Below are 15875 nucleotides of genomic sequence, written 5' to 3' on the forward strand. Positions count from 1 at the left end.
ATCACCACAGTACATACTGCACACTACCACCACAGTACATACTGCACACTTATCACCACAGTACATACTGCACACTTATCACCACAGTACATACTGCACACTACCACCACAGTACATACTGCACACAGTACATACTGCACACTACCACCACAGTACATACTGCACACTTATCACCACAGTACATACTGCACACTACCACCACAGTACATACTGCACACAGTACATACTGCACACTACCACCACAGTACATACTGCACACTACCACCACAGTACATACTGCACACTACCACCACAGTACATACTGCACACTACCACCACAGTACATACTGCACACTATCACCACAGTACATACTGCACACAGTACATACTGCACACTACCACCACAGTACATACTGCACACTACCACCACAGTACATACTGCACACTACCACCACAGTACATACTGCACACTACCACCACAGTACATACTGCACACTATCACCACAGTACATACTGCACACAGTACATACTGCACACTACCACCACAGTAGATACCTTATTCACATTACGCTGGTGCAGCGAGGGTAGTTTACTGTAGAGCTTAAAGGTGAACGGCCACTTTTTGGTAATGTTTGTTGTTTAGGGGGTACGTGTTAGAAAGAAGCCTGCACTGTACTCGTGTCTGTGCTATTCATCAAGAACACTCTTCAGACCCTTGTGGGGACAGCATTGTCAAGGTAACGCTGCCAGGCAGCTCCACGAGGGAATGAACGGAGCGCAAAATTACAACTTTAAATATCGATTTCACTAACAAGCTGACTACCATTTTCTGGAAGAGGAAACACTTGTAAGCTAAGACAGGAGTTTGGTCGTCTTCCTGTAGCCATTGATTTTGTGCTCTTACTCTCTGGAGAGAGTGAGCGGTGCAGAGGGCATAGAGTACATAGGCTACATCAGACGAGCTGTGCCGTCATCCATTTCGCTGTCCTGGGTTAGAAGCCTTTCATCTTCCAGAAAGTGGTGCTCGGTCTGTTATTGAATATGTATTTTAAGTTTTAATTTCGCTGTAATTTCACACTCCGTTCATTTCCTCGTCGAGCTGCCTGGTGAGATGACTTTGATGAAGCCCTCCCCAGAAGGGGTTTCCGTTGAATGCGCAGTCATATGAGTACAGTGTGGGTTTTTATGTTGTAGTACCCCCTAAACCCCCCCACCACTAGTGCCCCCTAAACAAACAAACAAACAAACAAACAAACGACAACAATGACAAACTACTAACATTTGTACTGTCTTTTACTATTATGCACTCTGCTGCTAAGAATCTACCTTGCCTATATTACTACCTAGTACTACCTACTATGCTTATGTCTATACTACTACCTACTATGCTAATATGTCTACAGTATACTACTACCTACTATGCTAATAATATGTCTACAGTATACTACTACCTATTATGCTAATATGTCTGTATTACTACCTACTATGCTAATATCTCTATACTACTACATAATATGCTAATATGTCTGTATTACTACCTACTATGCTAATGTATATACTACTACCTACTATGCTAATATGTCTATACTACTATGCAAATATGTCTATACTACTACCTACTATGCTAATATGTCTATTACTACCTACTATGCTAATATGTCTATTACTACCTACTATGCTAATATGTCTGTATTACTACCTACTATGCTAATATGTCTATACTACTACCTACTATGCTAATATGTCTATTACTACCCACTATGCTAATATGTCTATTACTACCTACTATGCTAATATGTCTATTACTACCTACTATGCTAATATGTCTATTACTACCTACTATGCTAATATGTCTATACTACTACCTACTATGCTAATATGTCTGTATTACTACCTACTATGCTAATATGTCTATACTACTACCTACTATGCTAATATGTCTGTATTACTATCTACTATGCTAATATGTATACTACTACCTACTATGCTATTATGTCTATACTACTACCTACTATGCTAAGTTCGACACTGTTTGACGGACAATCTTACTTACCCTTGGCTGCCAGAGTTGTACCCTTCCTGCTGACTTGTTGTACAGAACTTGTAAGTCGCTTTGGATAAAAGCGTCAGCTAAATGTAAATGTAAACAATATACATTTCCAAATAAATGGCCGTTGTTCCCCTTTAATGGGCAGTTTGGTAAAGATGTCATGAAGTCTGTTGGTGTAAGAGACCAATCGGACCAATCAGGAGACACCCTGGAGACCAATCAGGTTTTTGTTTCACTCTCCTCAGACCGAAACAAACCCACTGAAGTCCCCTTCATGGCCCGGGAGGAAGTTGTGGCGATCTTAGAGAAGCGTGTAAGTGACTGCCCCGAAGAAATACTCTCCGAGCTGGCGGAGCATTTGATAAGGTAAGAGTTTTCTGTTTGGTCGAGTGCAGTGCTGTAGGGTTTTCAACTTTATTATTCTCCCCCTCTCGTCCTGTCACTTTCACACTGACGTGATGAGCCAACAATACACTGGTCAGTGTCAAATACACTGGTCAGTAGGGCTGGGTGATGATGAATACACTGGTCAGTAGGGCTGGGTGATAAATACACTGGTCAGTAGGGCTGGGTGATAAATACACTGGTCAGTAGGGCTGGGTGATAAATACACTGGTCAGAAGGGCTGGGTGATAAATACACTGGTCAGTAGGGCTGGGTGATAAATACACTGGTCAGTAGGGCTGGGTGATAAATACACTGGTCAGAAGGGCTGGGTGATAAATACACTGGTCAGTAGGGCTGGGTGATAAATACACTGGTCAGTAGGGCTGGGTGATAAATACACTGGTCAGTAGGGCTGGGTGATAAATACACTGGTCAGAAGGGCTGGGTGATAAATACACTGGTCAGAAGGGCTGGATTATATGTGATATAAAATAAAGTTATATATATGCACAATCACATGTTAAAGGTGCACTATGTAGTTTCGGAGGAGGGGGTTTTGTTTGCAGAGCCTGCAAAAGACGTTCTTAGAATTATTCTATCTTGTGTTATCATAAATGAAAACTAAATTATTTGTAGGTGCTATGAACCAAACGTAAGCCTAGAATATGTTTGTCAACAAAATTGCAGGCCTGGCTTTTATAAACGACAGCAATGAAACAGTAACTTTTCAGGAAGCTTTCTAGCTTCAAACTGTTCCAGTGCTGTGGTCCAATCTTCCTCTGAGGACAGTTTGTTTATTCAGTTATGAAAATAGAACTGCGATGTGTGACATCAATTAACATTTTCAAATGATGTTCAAATATTTCAGAAATGTTGTGAGACAGTCGAGTTGCTTCATATCATAATTTAATCACAATAAAGATCCCACTGAAGGATGGCGAATGCCATTCACAGTACCGGCTGCAGGAAGACAGCACTCTGCATTATGAAAGACATCAGTCACCCGCGTCCACAGAGCGTCAGAGCTCAGACCTCCTGTCTCAGAGATAGTTTTAACCCCCCAGGCGGTCAGACTACTTACTGAACAGTAGCATTCAAATGAATGTAGAAGCTGTGGATCATTTATTTATTGATGCTTATGGTATGTTGCTAATATTTTTATTTTTTATATGCTGCTATTGTTTTTATTATAGGCGGTTTTATTCTCATGTTTAGCTTTTATCTGTTTTTGATACTATCCATAATGTTTTAAGGGCTGAGAGAGAGAGCCAGGGCAAAATGCATTGACTGAACATCACTCAGGGGCTCAAGGAGATTTTTCAAAATGGCTGCCGAAGGCAGATGTGGTTTGTGGGGCTCCACACTTATCCTCCCTTTTAAAAATGTTCGAGTTTTTAACAGTATTAGCTGAAGTTTTTCAACAAATCTTTAAACTCAAAGAAAAATGGGATTTACAGTAATGTTAATTAATGTGTACTGTTGTAGAAATCGTCGGAAAGGAGAAACACACAATTTCTATCTTGCGACAACACCAAGCCGTGTGTCATTTATTATATTTTTAGCACAAGTGACAGCTGTCAGATCTATGCCGTGCTAGCCTCTGACAGCTCGTAGTAACCAAACATTTTATCAATGACATTCCACCAGCGTGTCTTCTCTAAGCCCAACCCCAAAACCAACCTCCTTAAAGTGACAGTGCCCCATCAATACATCAAAACAATACAATGGTGAATTATGTCCATAGCACCCACTACACTGTCCTTTTTAAATAAACCGAAACTACACTACTATTTGTTTAGGGCATTTCTGCTTTATTGTGGACAGGACAGTCAGACAGGAAATCAGGTGAAGAGATGGGGGAGGGGCCAGATTCAAACCCAGGACGTTGCGATCGCGCACTATGCGTCTTAGCGTGGTGCGCCACCTGGGACCGCCCCTGTACACTGTACTTTTTAATGTATATGATCAATAAAACTTGAATTTATAAGTGCTAGTGAAATGGCCCTACTGGTCCGTGTCCTCTTCCTAACGCGTGCACGTTGCTCTGCAGGCCTCTGGCTAAAACCTACCAGGAGGTTGTGCGGACGGTGTTCATGTCCTCCACCAGCTCACCGTCTGGCGCCAACAAGAGGAGGAGCGTGAAGGATCTCCAGGAGGAGATCGCCAACCTCTACAACAACATCCGGCTCTTTGAAAAGGGGACCAAGTTCTTTTCAGGTGAAAACGAAAACAAGAGTTTGATCCGTTTTGCTTGATGGAAATGATCAGAAGTCACCACAGATTAATGTCTTTTAAGCTTTCCCTGAACCCGGTTCTGGGTCTGGAAAAGGACAGTCTGTACAGTCTGGTTTGGCTCACAGTCGGCCTACAAAACAACATTTTTTTATTGGAGAGGAGATGGTGGTGTAGTGGTTAACACTGTTGCCTCACAGCAAGAAGGTCCAGGGTTCGATTCCCACTTGGGGACCAGGTTTCCATGATGCCAGTTACCCAAGTGGGGTATCTCCCAGGCCTTTCTGTGTGGAGTTTGCATGTTCTCCCCGTGCTCGCAAGGGTTTCCCCCCCGATAAGATAAACCCAATGGAAAAACATGCACAACAATAGATCGCTAACGCTGTGGCGTCCTTGACGAAGACGGACAGGAGCACTTGGATTGGTCCCCTGGCGCGGCTCACGTTGACGCCTGTCTGCTCCCGGCTGCCCTTGGGGGGGAAGGACGACGGGATGGGTTAATCGCAGATACGAATTGCATGCATGCATCGCATGTGTGCCGATTGATGACCTCTGAGCAGGTCCTAAATTATTATAATTATTATTATTCCAAGGATTCAGAAGATCAAACACGAGACGCTAGCTTTATATTATTATGTAGATAATAATAGACTTAAAATGTCCCAAATCTGTAACGATGATGTAATGGCACTTGCATAACAGTAAGGCATCTCGGGTGTCTATATTATTACATTATATACCTGCAATATATTACATATTACATTGCATACATGCATCTGTATCATTACAGACATGCTGTTGCTCAGATTAAGCAACATTGGATTTAGGGTATGAATACAAATGGTTTTCTCACATTTTAATCTGCATTAACTCATTCAGCGCCAGCTATTCGTCTTGGCCTTGTAGCTAACGTGCCAGGTTTCCATTACAGATTTTCACTGTGCGTCACTATGTTTGGAGAGCTATATCTATATTCTATATTATAGCTATGGGGACAATACTATGGTCATTTGACAGTGACTTTCTTCTGTCCAAGATGCAAAAAAGAGATAATTCTTTCATGCATACGTTCACGCCGTGATCCCGTGGTGAATATAAGTATAATTCAGAGTGATCCGGGATAATTCCTGGGAAGCGAGTAATAGGGCGCAACGTGAATCCTACTATAAGCGTTGGTGTTTCTTGCCTGGACACGCTACTATTTCCAAATCAAATGTATATAATAGGTATTAGGTTTCATCATGAAAGGGATTTTTTTTTTTTTTTTTATGCTTTGATGGCCAGTAACTGCATTCGTGTTGAACACTACAGAAGCCGATCAGCTGGATGGATATGAAAACATTGTTGGATCAAGCTGAAATTGATGTCAGATAGTCCTTACCTGTGGCCGGTGGTATTCCAAAAAGAATATTGCAATTGTGATTGCGATTTCCAGTATTGGTGTCTATCTGGTCCCGGACATAATGGATGAATAATGAATAAAAATATCGAATAAAAGAAAAAACAACCAAAACCAGAGATATCTCGAATCTGGCGTCCAACACATGGCGAGTTAACCCGACATATCTCGGGTCTGGCAATTAAAGAGTTAAGGGGGAATTTAAGATAATTTTGTTAAGTGGAAACTTAAAAATGACTGAGTTGAGAGATTTTCAAATTGCAGATGAAACCCAAGTTCATATCGCCAAACACATCCTGAAGACTCTGTGTGCAGACGTCACCAACATCCTGGTGAACTTCCTGGCAGCTGAACTCATGATGTCGGCGGAGAATCCCAGTTCCATCACCAGTGAGGTCAGCAGAGCTCTCTCAGCGTTCCACTGCCATGTCTTTTCTCTAGCTTCTGGTTCTCATTGAGGGCTCCAGGCTTCGCATACATTGATCTTTTCTTTTTTAAATTTATTTTTACTTAATCAAACGGGTCTCTCTTTCCCCTCAGGTCAGAGTGAAGATCCTAGGAAAGCTACCAGAGGAGACCAAAGGACCTCTTATGAAGTTGCACAACTGTCTGAATGGAAAAGTAAGTTGTGTTCTGGAGATAAATGCTTTTATTTGTCAGTTATATGAAGTCTGAAATGTAATGCATTAACACAGCAGCTTGTAGGCCTATAGGTAATTCATTAACACAGCAGCGTGTAGGCCTATAGGTAACTAATTAACACAGCAGCTTGTAGGCCTATAGGTAACTAATTAACACAGCAGCTTGTAGGCCTATAGGTAATTAATTAACAGCAGCTTGTAGACCTATAGGTAATTAACACAGCAGCTTGTAGGCCTATAGGTAATTAACACAGCAGCGTGTAGGCCTATATCTAATTAACACAGCAGCATGTAGGCCTATATCTAATTAACACAGCAGCATGTAGGCCTATATCTAATTAACACAGCAGCTTGTAGGCCTATATCTAATTAACACAGCAGCTTGTAGGCCTATATCTAATTAACACAGCAGCATGTAGGCCTATATCTAATTAACACAGCAGCGTGTAGGCCTATATCTAATTAACACAGCAGCATGTAGGCCTATATCTAATTAACACAGCAGCTTGTAGGCCTATATCTAATTAACACAGCAGCTTGTAGGTCTATATCTAATTAACACAGCAGCTTGTAGGCCTATATCTAATTAACACAGCAGCATGTAGGCCTATATCTAATTAACACAGCAGCACGTAGGCCTATATCTAATTAACACAGCAGCTTGTAGGCCTATATGTAATTAACACAGCAGCATGTAGGCCTATATGTAATTAACACAGCAGCGTGTAGGCCTATAGGTAATTAACACAGCAGCGTGTAGGCCTATATCTAATTAACACAGCAGCTTGTAGGCCTATATCTAATTAACACAGCAGCATGTAGGCCTATATCTAATTAACACAGCAGCTTGTAGGCCTATATCTAATTAACACAGCAGCATGTAGGCCTATATCTAATTAACACAGCAGCTTGTAGGCCTATATCTAATTAACACAGCAGCTTGTAGGCCTATATCTAATTAACACAGCAGCTTGTAGGCCTATATCTAATTAACACAGCAGCATGTAGGCCTATATCTAATTAACACAGCAGCACGTAGGCCTATATCTAATTAACACAGCAGCTTGTAGGCCTATATGTAATTAACACAGCAGCATGTAGGCCTATATGTAATTAACACAGCAGCGTGTAGGCCTATAGGTAATTCATTAACACATCCTTATAGTGTTGCAACGATGCCGATACTGGAACCAAGCCATGTGGAACATGGTTTTCTGCCATTTTTAGCACATAGTAGCATATTGTATCCCTCTAATAGAGACAAATGGATTGTAATCTCAATCATTTTTCCCAAACTGATCTGTACTGTCTTCAGTCAGTACTGTTCAGTTAAATCGTTACTCAGCCAATACTTTGAAGGAACACACCAACCATAAAAGTAAGCAAATGTATTATGCCCATAATCTCATTCATTCATCATTTCACTGAGATGTGTTTAAGACTGCAATATGTGACACACATTCCAACCTTTTAACTCAAGAACTCTCAATCCAAATGAATTCATACAAGACAGTTTGTAGTTATGGGATATTTGTGAGATGATGGGTATAATAAGTCTTTGCTTTATTTTCTGAGTGGTATGTTCCTTTTTAAGATTGGGACTGCAGTGGGAAAGGTATTGGCGTATCCCTGAATCCTTGCCTCATTTTCGTTACAGACCATTGAAGATTTCCTAACCAACATAGAAACTGCGGCCGAGGTTTGTGGATTCATGCTGAAGAAAGTAGATAAGAAGAAGGAGAGGTAAGGAGAACCCCAGACTGACCCCTTCCTCGCTAAGTTTAGAGAACATTTAAATTTAAGATATCTGTATGTGGAGCCTTACCGCCTTACCTTAAAGGAAAACTCCAACATTTTGGGAAATTAGCTTATTTAACATCTTCTCTGGAGTTAGACAAGAAGATGCATACCTTTTTTTGTCTCTGTGCGTGCATTTAGCTTAGGGAACAGTCACTCCGTTAGCGTAGCTTAGCTTCATCACTGGAAGTGGGGGGGTTTTAGAGCCTGACGTTCCCTACAGTGCCCTACAGTCACCAAATACACTCCAAATACAACTCCAAAACGTTCCTGTAAACATGTTGTGACCTGTGTATTTACCACGTGGAGAAATAAAAAATAATTGAATTCGACAATTACGTTTTCTAAGCAGATATACTCTGAACAATTTTTTGCCGAACGACTCCTCTCTGAGCGCAGTCAGTGATTTCTATGTGGAAGCCGTGTTTGTTTACATTCTCATTAATTCAAAGGATCCGAACTGATTGAAGTTTATGGATACCATGACTTAAAATAACGTTTTTAACGTCTAACGTTAACATGAACCTAAACTAACGTTACAACTAACATAAAGTTAGTTTAGGTTCGTGTCAACGTTAGATAATGTACAAAATAAACGTATTCCGCTGCTATAGACGTCGCTCTTTTATTTTGAAACCCCCCAGAAAGGAAGTCATTATATTAGCTTAAGTGTTAGCTCCGGTTAGCTCCGAGCGTGCAGTAGTTAGTAGTATATTATCAATACCAGCCATTGGATTACTGTTTTCTAAATTGGAGAGGCTTTTAATCATCAAGGTAAGAGGATTTTAAGTCATGGTATCCATAAACTTCAATCGGTTCGGATCCTTTGAATGAACGAGAATGTAAACAAACAGGGCTTCCACGTAGAAATCACTGACTGCGCCCAGAGAGGAGTCGTTCGGCAATTTTTTTTTCGAGTATATCTGCTTAGAAAACGTAATTGTCGAATTCAATTATTTTTTATTTCTCCACGTGGTAAATACACAGGTCACAACATGTTTACAGGAACATTTTGGAGTTGTATTTGGTGACTGTAGGGCACTGTAGGGAACGTCAGGCTCTAAAACCCCCCCACTTCCAGTGATGAAGCTAAGCTATGCTAACGGAGCGACTGTTCCCTAAGCTAAATGCATGCACAGAGACAAAAAAGGTATGTATCTTCTTGTCTAACTCCAGGGAAGATGTTAAATAAGCTAATTTCCCAAAATGTTGGCGTTTTCCTTTAAAATGGATTCATATCAATAATAATAGTCAGACTGACTTTTTTCAATAAGGATATATCATGACATGTGCTTAGGTATGGAAAATCATCATGTTGGATAAGCCAATTGATGTTCCTCTCATTGAAATGCAGGGTAATGAGCCATGTTATTCAACCAAATTTAAATCTACATTCTCAAATATAAAAAAAATTATTTAGTGAGAAATCTCGACTAGATATTCCCTTTTCTTTTTATAGTCGATTTAGACGACAAACATTTGTACCCTTCCTGCTGACTTGTCGTACAGAACTTTATCACCATATCAAAAGAAATCCCACAATGCACTAACACGGGTGAACAATAAATGTGTGTATCTTGTGTTTTGGTTTCCAGGCAGGCCATGTTTGTACACCGCCAGGCTCTGACGGAGCAGCTGAAGGACACTGAGGACCCGGCCCTGGTGCTTCACCTGACCAGCGTGCTGCTGTTCCAGGCCAGCACCCACTGCATGCTGCACGCCCCCGGGCGCTGTGTGCCCCAGATCATAGGCACCCTCATGGGCCGCATTTCTGTGGTAACGCTGCCCCTTTATCACCATCTGTAAATCTGCGTCTGCTGTGTTGGCACAGTATGACCCCGTTTACACCTGCTATTAGCATGCAGGCTGTATCTAGATCTCTTATCTTGGAAAGGGAAAAGCACTCGTCAAACACAGGGTGCAAATGCTACGCAGCACACATTGCGATCGGAATGTGATCGGATCAGCCCTCTGGAGGTGGTCTGGCTCACTGTGATCAGATCGGATCAGCCCTCTGGAGGTGGTCTGGCTCACTGTGATCAGATCGGATCAGCCCTCTGGAGTTGGTCTGGCTCGGCGGCAGAGTCAGCCGAGGTTTAAATGCAATCTATACAGCACATCAGGGAAAGTTTAGCCTGACACGTCTCCCACCCTCCATTAGGTCTGAACGCGGCACGCCGGTGAAAATGGTTTGTCAATAAAGTCAATTTGACTTACCACTGTAATGTGTTGGTGTCTGGTCTCGCGTCCCGTCAGGCAGTCCTGACAACTGTAATGGTTTTAAAGTGTGGGGGGAAAGAACATTTCTCCATTCCTCTGGGTGTTACCATGGCAACGGGCTGTCGGTGAGCGCACTGGTCGCAGGCTTTTATAACGTTATTGAAGTTTAGCCTCATGCACATGAGGCTTGTTTACAGTCGGGACAGCTCATTGGCTAGTACAGAGGAAGGGAGAAATCGTCTTTCCTCCTACACTTTAATGACATTATAGCGCCGGGAATTCATGAGAGGCGAGACACCATCACATCACCACTTGTCAAACTGATGACTATTTTCAAATAGCCAAGAGGCTATTTGTTAGACGCAAAGCACCTCTATAACCGGCCATGTCATTAACTCAGGCCATGGTTACACTGGGGTAAAACAGCACCGTTGTATTTTCGAATGATTACGTTTGCATGTCCAAGTTAAAAAGAAACGCAGTTTTGGCAGGAAAACGCGTTTCGTTTTGGAAACTCACCGACAATGGTGCCATGTATACAGAGCCGTTTCTTGCCCAACGCCCATGCGCAGTAGTAAACACCGACGCCAAATTCTCCCCTGGCTGGACCTATACAGGATATCAGCTGCGTCCTCCTCAGATTGCCTGTAGCTGTGGCTAAACTAAGATCATGTGTTGTCAAGTTATTGTTATAAGGAACCCAGTCCAAAACTACAACAGTCTGCATTCCCTTAACAATTGTTTGTATTGAGCCGTATTGTATTGTACCCATTCTGCAATCTGTTAAATAACGTTTACATCCATTCATTCTGCTAGCATTAACGTTACTACGCTGCTAGCCACAATGCTATACTGTTATAATGGCATATCCCAATCACGCTAGCATGTAAGCTAACAATCGGCGATCTTTTTGTGAGACTAAACTCCGCTCTTGGTGGTCAATTGTGTTGATGTTAGTTTTGTTTCATCAACAAATCATCAACAAATGAGGCAGAACACACAGTGAATGTATCCGTTTTTGTTTATTGCACACTGAAAAATAAATGCTAAGTTGTTAAATGGCCCATGCAAGGTATTTAAAGATGTGACTTTGTTGTTTTTTAGCAGGTAGTGTAGTGACACGTTCAACCTTTTCTGATTGGTTGAAAATGGCCTTCATGTTTGAACTACATCGCCACCTACTGCTTTGGCATTGTACTACATGTATATAGTAGACGAGACAAAACGACGTCTAACTTAACTCTTACTTGCCTGCCAATACGCAGCGTTCTGAAAAGCTAAATGAAATGGCCCTAATGTAACCGCAGCCTCATTCACTCGCACTCTGCCCCTAGTGGCGACTCGCAGACATGGGCTGGGCGATATGGCCTAAATATGATATCACGATATTTTCTGACCTTTCGGCGATACACGATACGCATCACGATGTTTTTCTTTTTTTCCCCAAACAATTCATTATGAGGCTTACCAAGACAGTATTTGAGTTTGCAAGCTAACATTAAAGACAAAATAAAATACCCATGCATTTAGCATTTTTATATTATATATTAGATTTAGATTATTTGATTATTAGATTATATATTGCATATATTTAGCAATGAGATATTATATGATTTAGATATGAAATATGATGAATTGAAAATGGGGGACCCTGATGTAAACAAGACGAAAGTCTTTCTCTGGTCTGCATCCTCCAGTCCACTGTTGTTGTATTGAGCTGTACTGTATTGTACCCATGCTGCAATCTGTTAATAACGTTTTCATTCATTCAGACGGCAAACAGAATCATTTTGATTGACAGTCGAGTCTGCCAATTACGTCACACCGCTTGCACCCGCCCTGCTGTTCTTAGCACCAATCAGCAAGCGCGTATTAATTTTTTACTTCCGCCATTGGAGAGCTCAATGACAACAACAATGGTAGCGGTAGCTCCCCGCGGCCGACTTTTAGCTTTTAGCTCCGCAGGATGACTAAACGACTGGAGGCATAATGATTTTACTGCAACGGATGTTATAATAAAAGCCTTTCCATACATCTGTCTGATTGAAAACTTTATTAACAGACCGCAGAATGGGCACAACTGAGTCAGCACGGGCTGAGATATGAACGACTAATGCTTGCTATATCTAGGTCGACCTCGGACGTTGCTATGTAAATACGCTGATGTTATTGAACGTGTAACTATATAACGTTAATGCCACAAAACGAATGCCTTTGTTATCATAAGTAGTAACTTTGATGCAGTAGTGTGTGTGTGGGGCGGCGCTGTTCAAAAGTTTCAACGTGTGGACCAGATTGACGCGACACAATCCTCTTGGGCAAAACATCACGATATCCACGATACGTTTAAAAAGTGTATCGTTAATGAACTGTACCCGATATTTATATAATATCGTCATATCGCCCAGCCCTGATGGCACTTTGTGTGAGACCAGTTCAATCTACTGTATTTAGATGCTTTGCATCTATGACACTGTGTGTTCTTGTTTACTTCTGGGTGTGCTGCCTCTGACCCAATGGAGAGCTAGCTTGCTGCTGCCTCTGACTTAATGGAGAGCTAGCTTGCTGCTGCCTCTGACCCAATGGAGAGCTAGCTTGCGGCAGGCTAGGGAGAAAGTATATAACCATGCATCTCGTTCCTATTTAACGTTACAATGTTTCTAAATGGTTAGTTTTGATTTATTTTACCTGCTCCGTGAGTGTAAGGCAACAGGTGCCCGCTGACATTAGCACTGTTACCTTAGCTTTGATAAGTATGTAAACAATTAACAATAAAATTATAATTCTGCAATACTAAACAAAGACAACTATCAACAACTATATTACTACAGACCTTAGCCAAACATTGTCATATACTCATATTAAGAAAAATTAATTTTTCTGACATCTAACTAATTGTACATTTCTAGCTAACGTTACATAAACATATCAACAATTACAGTAGTTAAACCCAGGTTGACCCAAATTTATACTGAGCCACGAAACCAGGAAGGTCTCACATTGTCACATATTGCAGGAAATATTAAACACATCTCCATGAAATTATGAAAATGGAAAAATGTTAAGGCCTTAGTGAGTAATTAATGGTTTCAAAGGGATGACGTTTCAACTCAATAACTCTAAAACCATTGAATGTGTACAAGATAGTTTAGAAATATGTGGGAGATTGTTTATTTTTTGGTTGGAGTGTTCCTTTAAAGTATTGGCTTATAACGATTTTACTGAACAGTACAGACTGAAGACAATCAGTTTGGGATCACTGGACAAAAATTATTGAGATTACAATAAATGTTTCTCCATTAGAGGGATCCAATGTGCTATTTCCCAAATACAGTAGGTTGTCTCATTTTGACATGATCAAAAGCAGATTTGTGTTTTTCACAGCAAATTACATGATGCTGAATAAAATTTTTAAATGAAAGGCTCACGCAACCTATTCACGGTGTACGACTTAATTCAAGCGTGAATACTCACCTTTTGATTATGCTTTATGTCACACATTAGTGCACCATAACCAACGCCAAAATGGTGCAATGAATCTCTGGTTAACCGTAAACCCTTAAAAACAGACCCAGGAATGAGATCGCAACCCTGCTCTCAACCTGGGTCATAGTCCAAGACCCATTTATACAGACAGCTTACAGGTTATTACCAGGTAACTGCATTGGTGTTAAAGGTGTGATTCTGTGTGAGGTGCTGCTGAAATGGGTGTTCCTATCCTGGGTTTGGAAGGTTGCCTATTAAATGGTAAATGGCTGCATTTATATAGCGCTTTTATCCAAAGCGCTTTACAATTTGTTCCTCACATTTTACCCATTCACTCACACATTCACACACAGACGGCAGAGGCAACCATGCAGGGTGCCAACCTGCTCACTGGGAGCAGTTAGGGGTTAAGTCTCTTGCTCAAGGACTTCCAAAAATACCAGGACAGGAGAAAAACCTGGGATTACAGTAAATAGCATTTTATAGAACATCTGCTTCTGAACCAACAATAACCTGTGATGGGAAACGAGATGGAAAGTAATTATTCTGTTTCACTGTCCCGTAACCCTGTGTCCTGTCTGTCCCCTAACCCTGTGTCCTGTCTGTCCCTGTGTCCTGTCTGGGTCCTCACCCTGTCCTGTCTGTCCCTGTGTCCTGTCTGGGTCCTAACCCTGTCCTGTCTGTCCCTGTGTCCTGTCTGGGTCCTAACCCTGTGTCCTGTCTGTCCCCTAACCCTGTGTCCTGTCTGTCCCTGGGTCCTAACCCTGTGTCCTGTCTGTCCCTGTGTCCTGTCTGGGTCCTAACCCTGTGTCCTGTCTGTCCCTGTGTCCTGTCTGGGTCCTAACCCTGTGTCCTGTCTGTCCCTGTGTCCTGTCTGTCCCTGTGTCCTGTCTGGGTCTGTCCCCCTGTGTTCTAGGAGCAGCACCAGCTGCTGTCCCGCTACCAGGGCCTGGTGGTGAAGCAGTTGGTGAGCCAGGGTTACGGGAGGAGGCAGGACCAGGGGGAGGGGGACCACTCCGAGGAGAAGGACGAGGAGGCTGAGGCTATCCGCAGCGAGTTGATGTCTCTGATGGCTGAGGTGAAGGACCTCGTCCTCTCTCAGAAGAAGCCATCGGTGACTGAGGAGTGAACGTCCCAATTGATCTGTCTCAAGCCCTGCCCTCCTTTCTTGATCCTCCAATCACAACTGTTGCTTCCCCGGGGGAAGGCTAATTAAATCCTTGATGGGTGAAATTCAGGATACGTCAACAGTCTAAAGAAAACTCTTGTATGTGATTTGAGCGATAAGTCTTAACATGTTTAAATACTGTATCAGTGACCCATCAATGGTTTTATGTTGTAGATTTTTGTGAAATGCATTTTAGATGTGGCCATAGTTCAAAATAATTTAAGCAGAATTTCTTTTGTGGAAAGGATTAACAATACATTTCATGAATTAATTAAATGATCACTACCCCTCTTTGAAATGTTCACGTGAGTTATTGTTTCTCAGCGGTTTTGAAGAATTATTAGATTTATTAACATGCAGATTTGAGTGTCACTCTTGGATCAAAACCTTGTATCTCCAAGAAGCACATTTTGTATAACTGGAATGTAGAATCTCGGAGTTGCATTTCATTGGTATAGATAGAAAATAATATTATATTTTCAGGAATAAGAATTCTGATCGGGTTTCATGAGATCT

General features: G+C 41.7%; 1 protein-coding gene across 1 annotated transcript in view; it reads left to right on the forward strand.

The window, feature by feature from the left end:
- ufl1 (UFM1-specific ligase 1) overlaps window positions 1-15644 on the forward strand; it is a 28251-nt gene extending 12607 nt beyond the window's left edge. The window contains exons 13-19 of the mRNA XM_084314583.1: window positions 2275-2395; window positions 4467-4633; window positions 6312-6442; window positions 6588-6668; window positions 8346-8431; window positions 10081-10261; window positions 15108-15644. Coding sequence (XP_084170709.1) covers window positions 2275-2395; window positions 4467-4633; window positions 6312-6442; window positions 6588-6668; window positions 8346-8431; window positions 10081-10261; window positions 15108-15320 — 980 coding nt within the window. The 3' untranslated portion in view covers window positions 15321-15644. The remainder of the gene's footprint in view (window positions 1-2274; window positions 2396-4466; window positions 4634-6311; window positions 6443-6587; window positions 6669-8345; window positions 8432-10080; window positions 10262-15107) is intronic.
- Window positions 15645-15875: the final 231 nt, after the last annotated feature.

This window comes from Notolepis coatsorum, assembly GCF_963971535.1.
Source record: "Notolepis coatsorum genome assembly, chromosome: 5".
In the NCBI taxonomy this organism is placed as follows: domain Eukaryota; kingdom Metazoa; phylum Chordata; class Actinopteri; order Aulopiformes; family Paralepididae; genus Notolepis; species Notolepis coatsorum.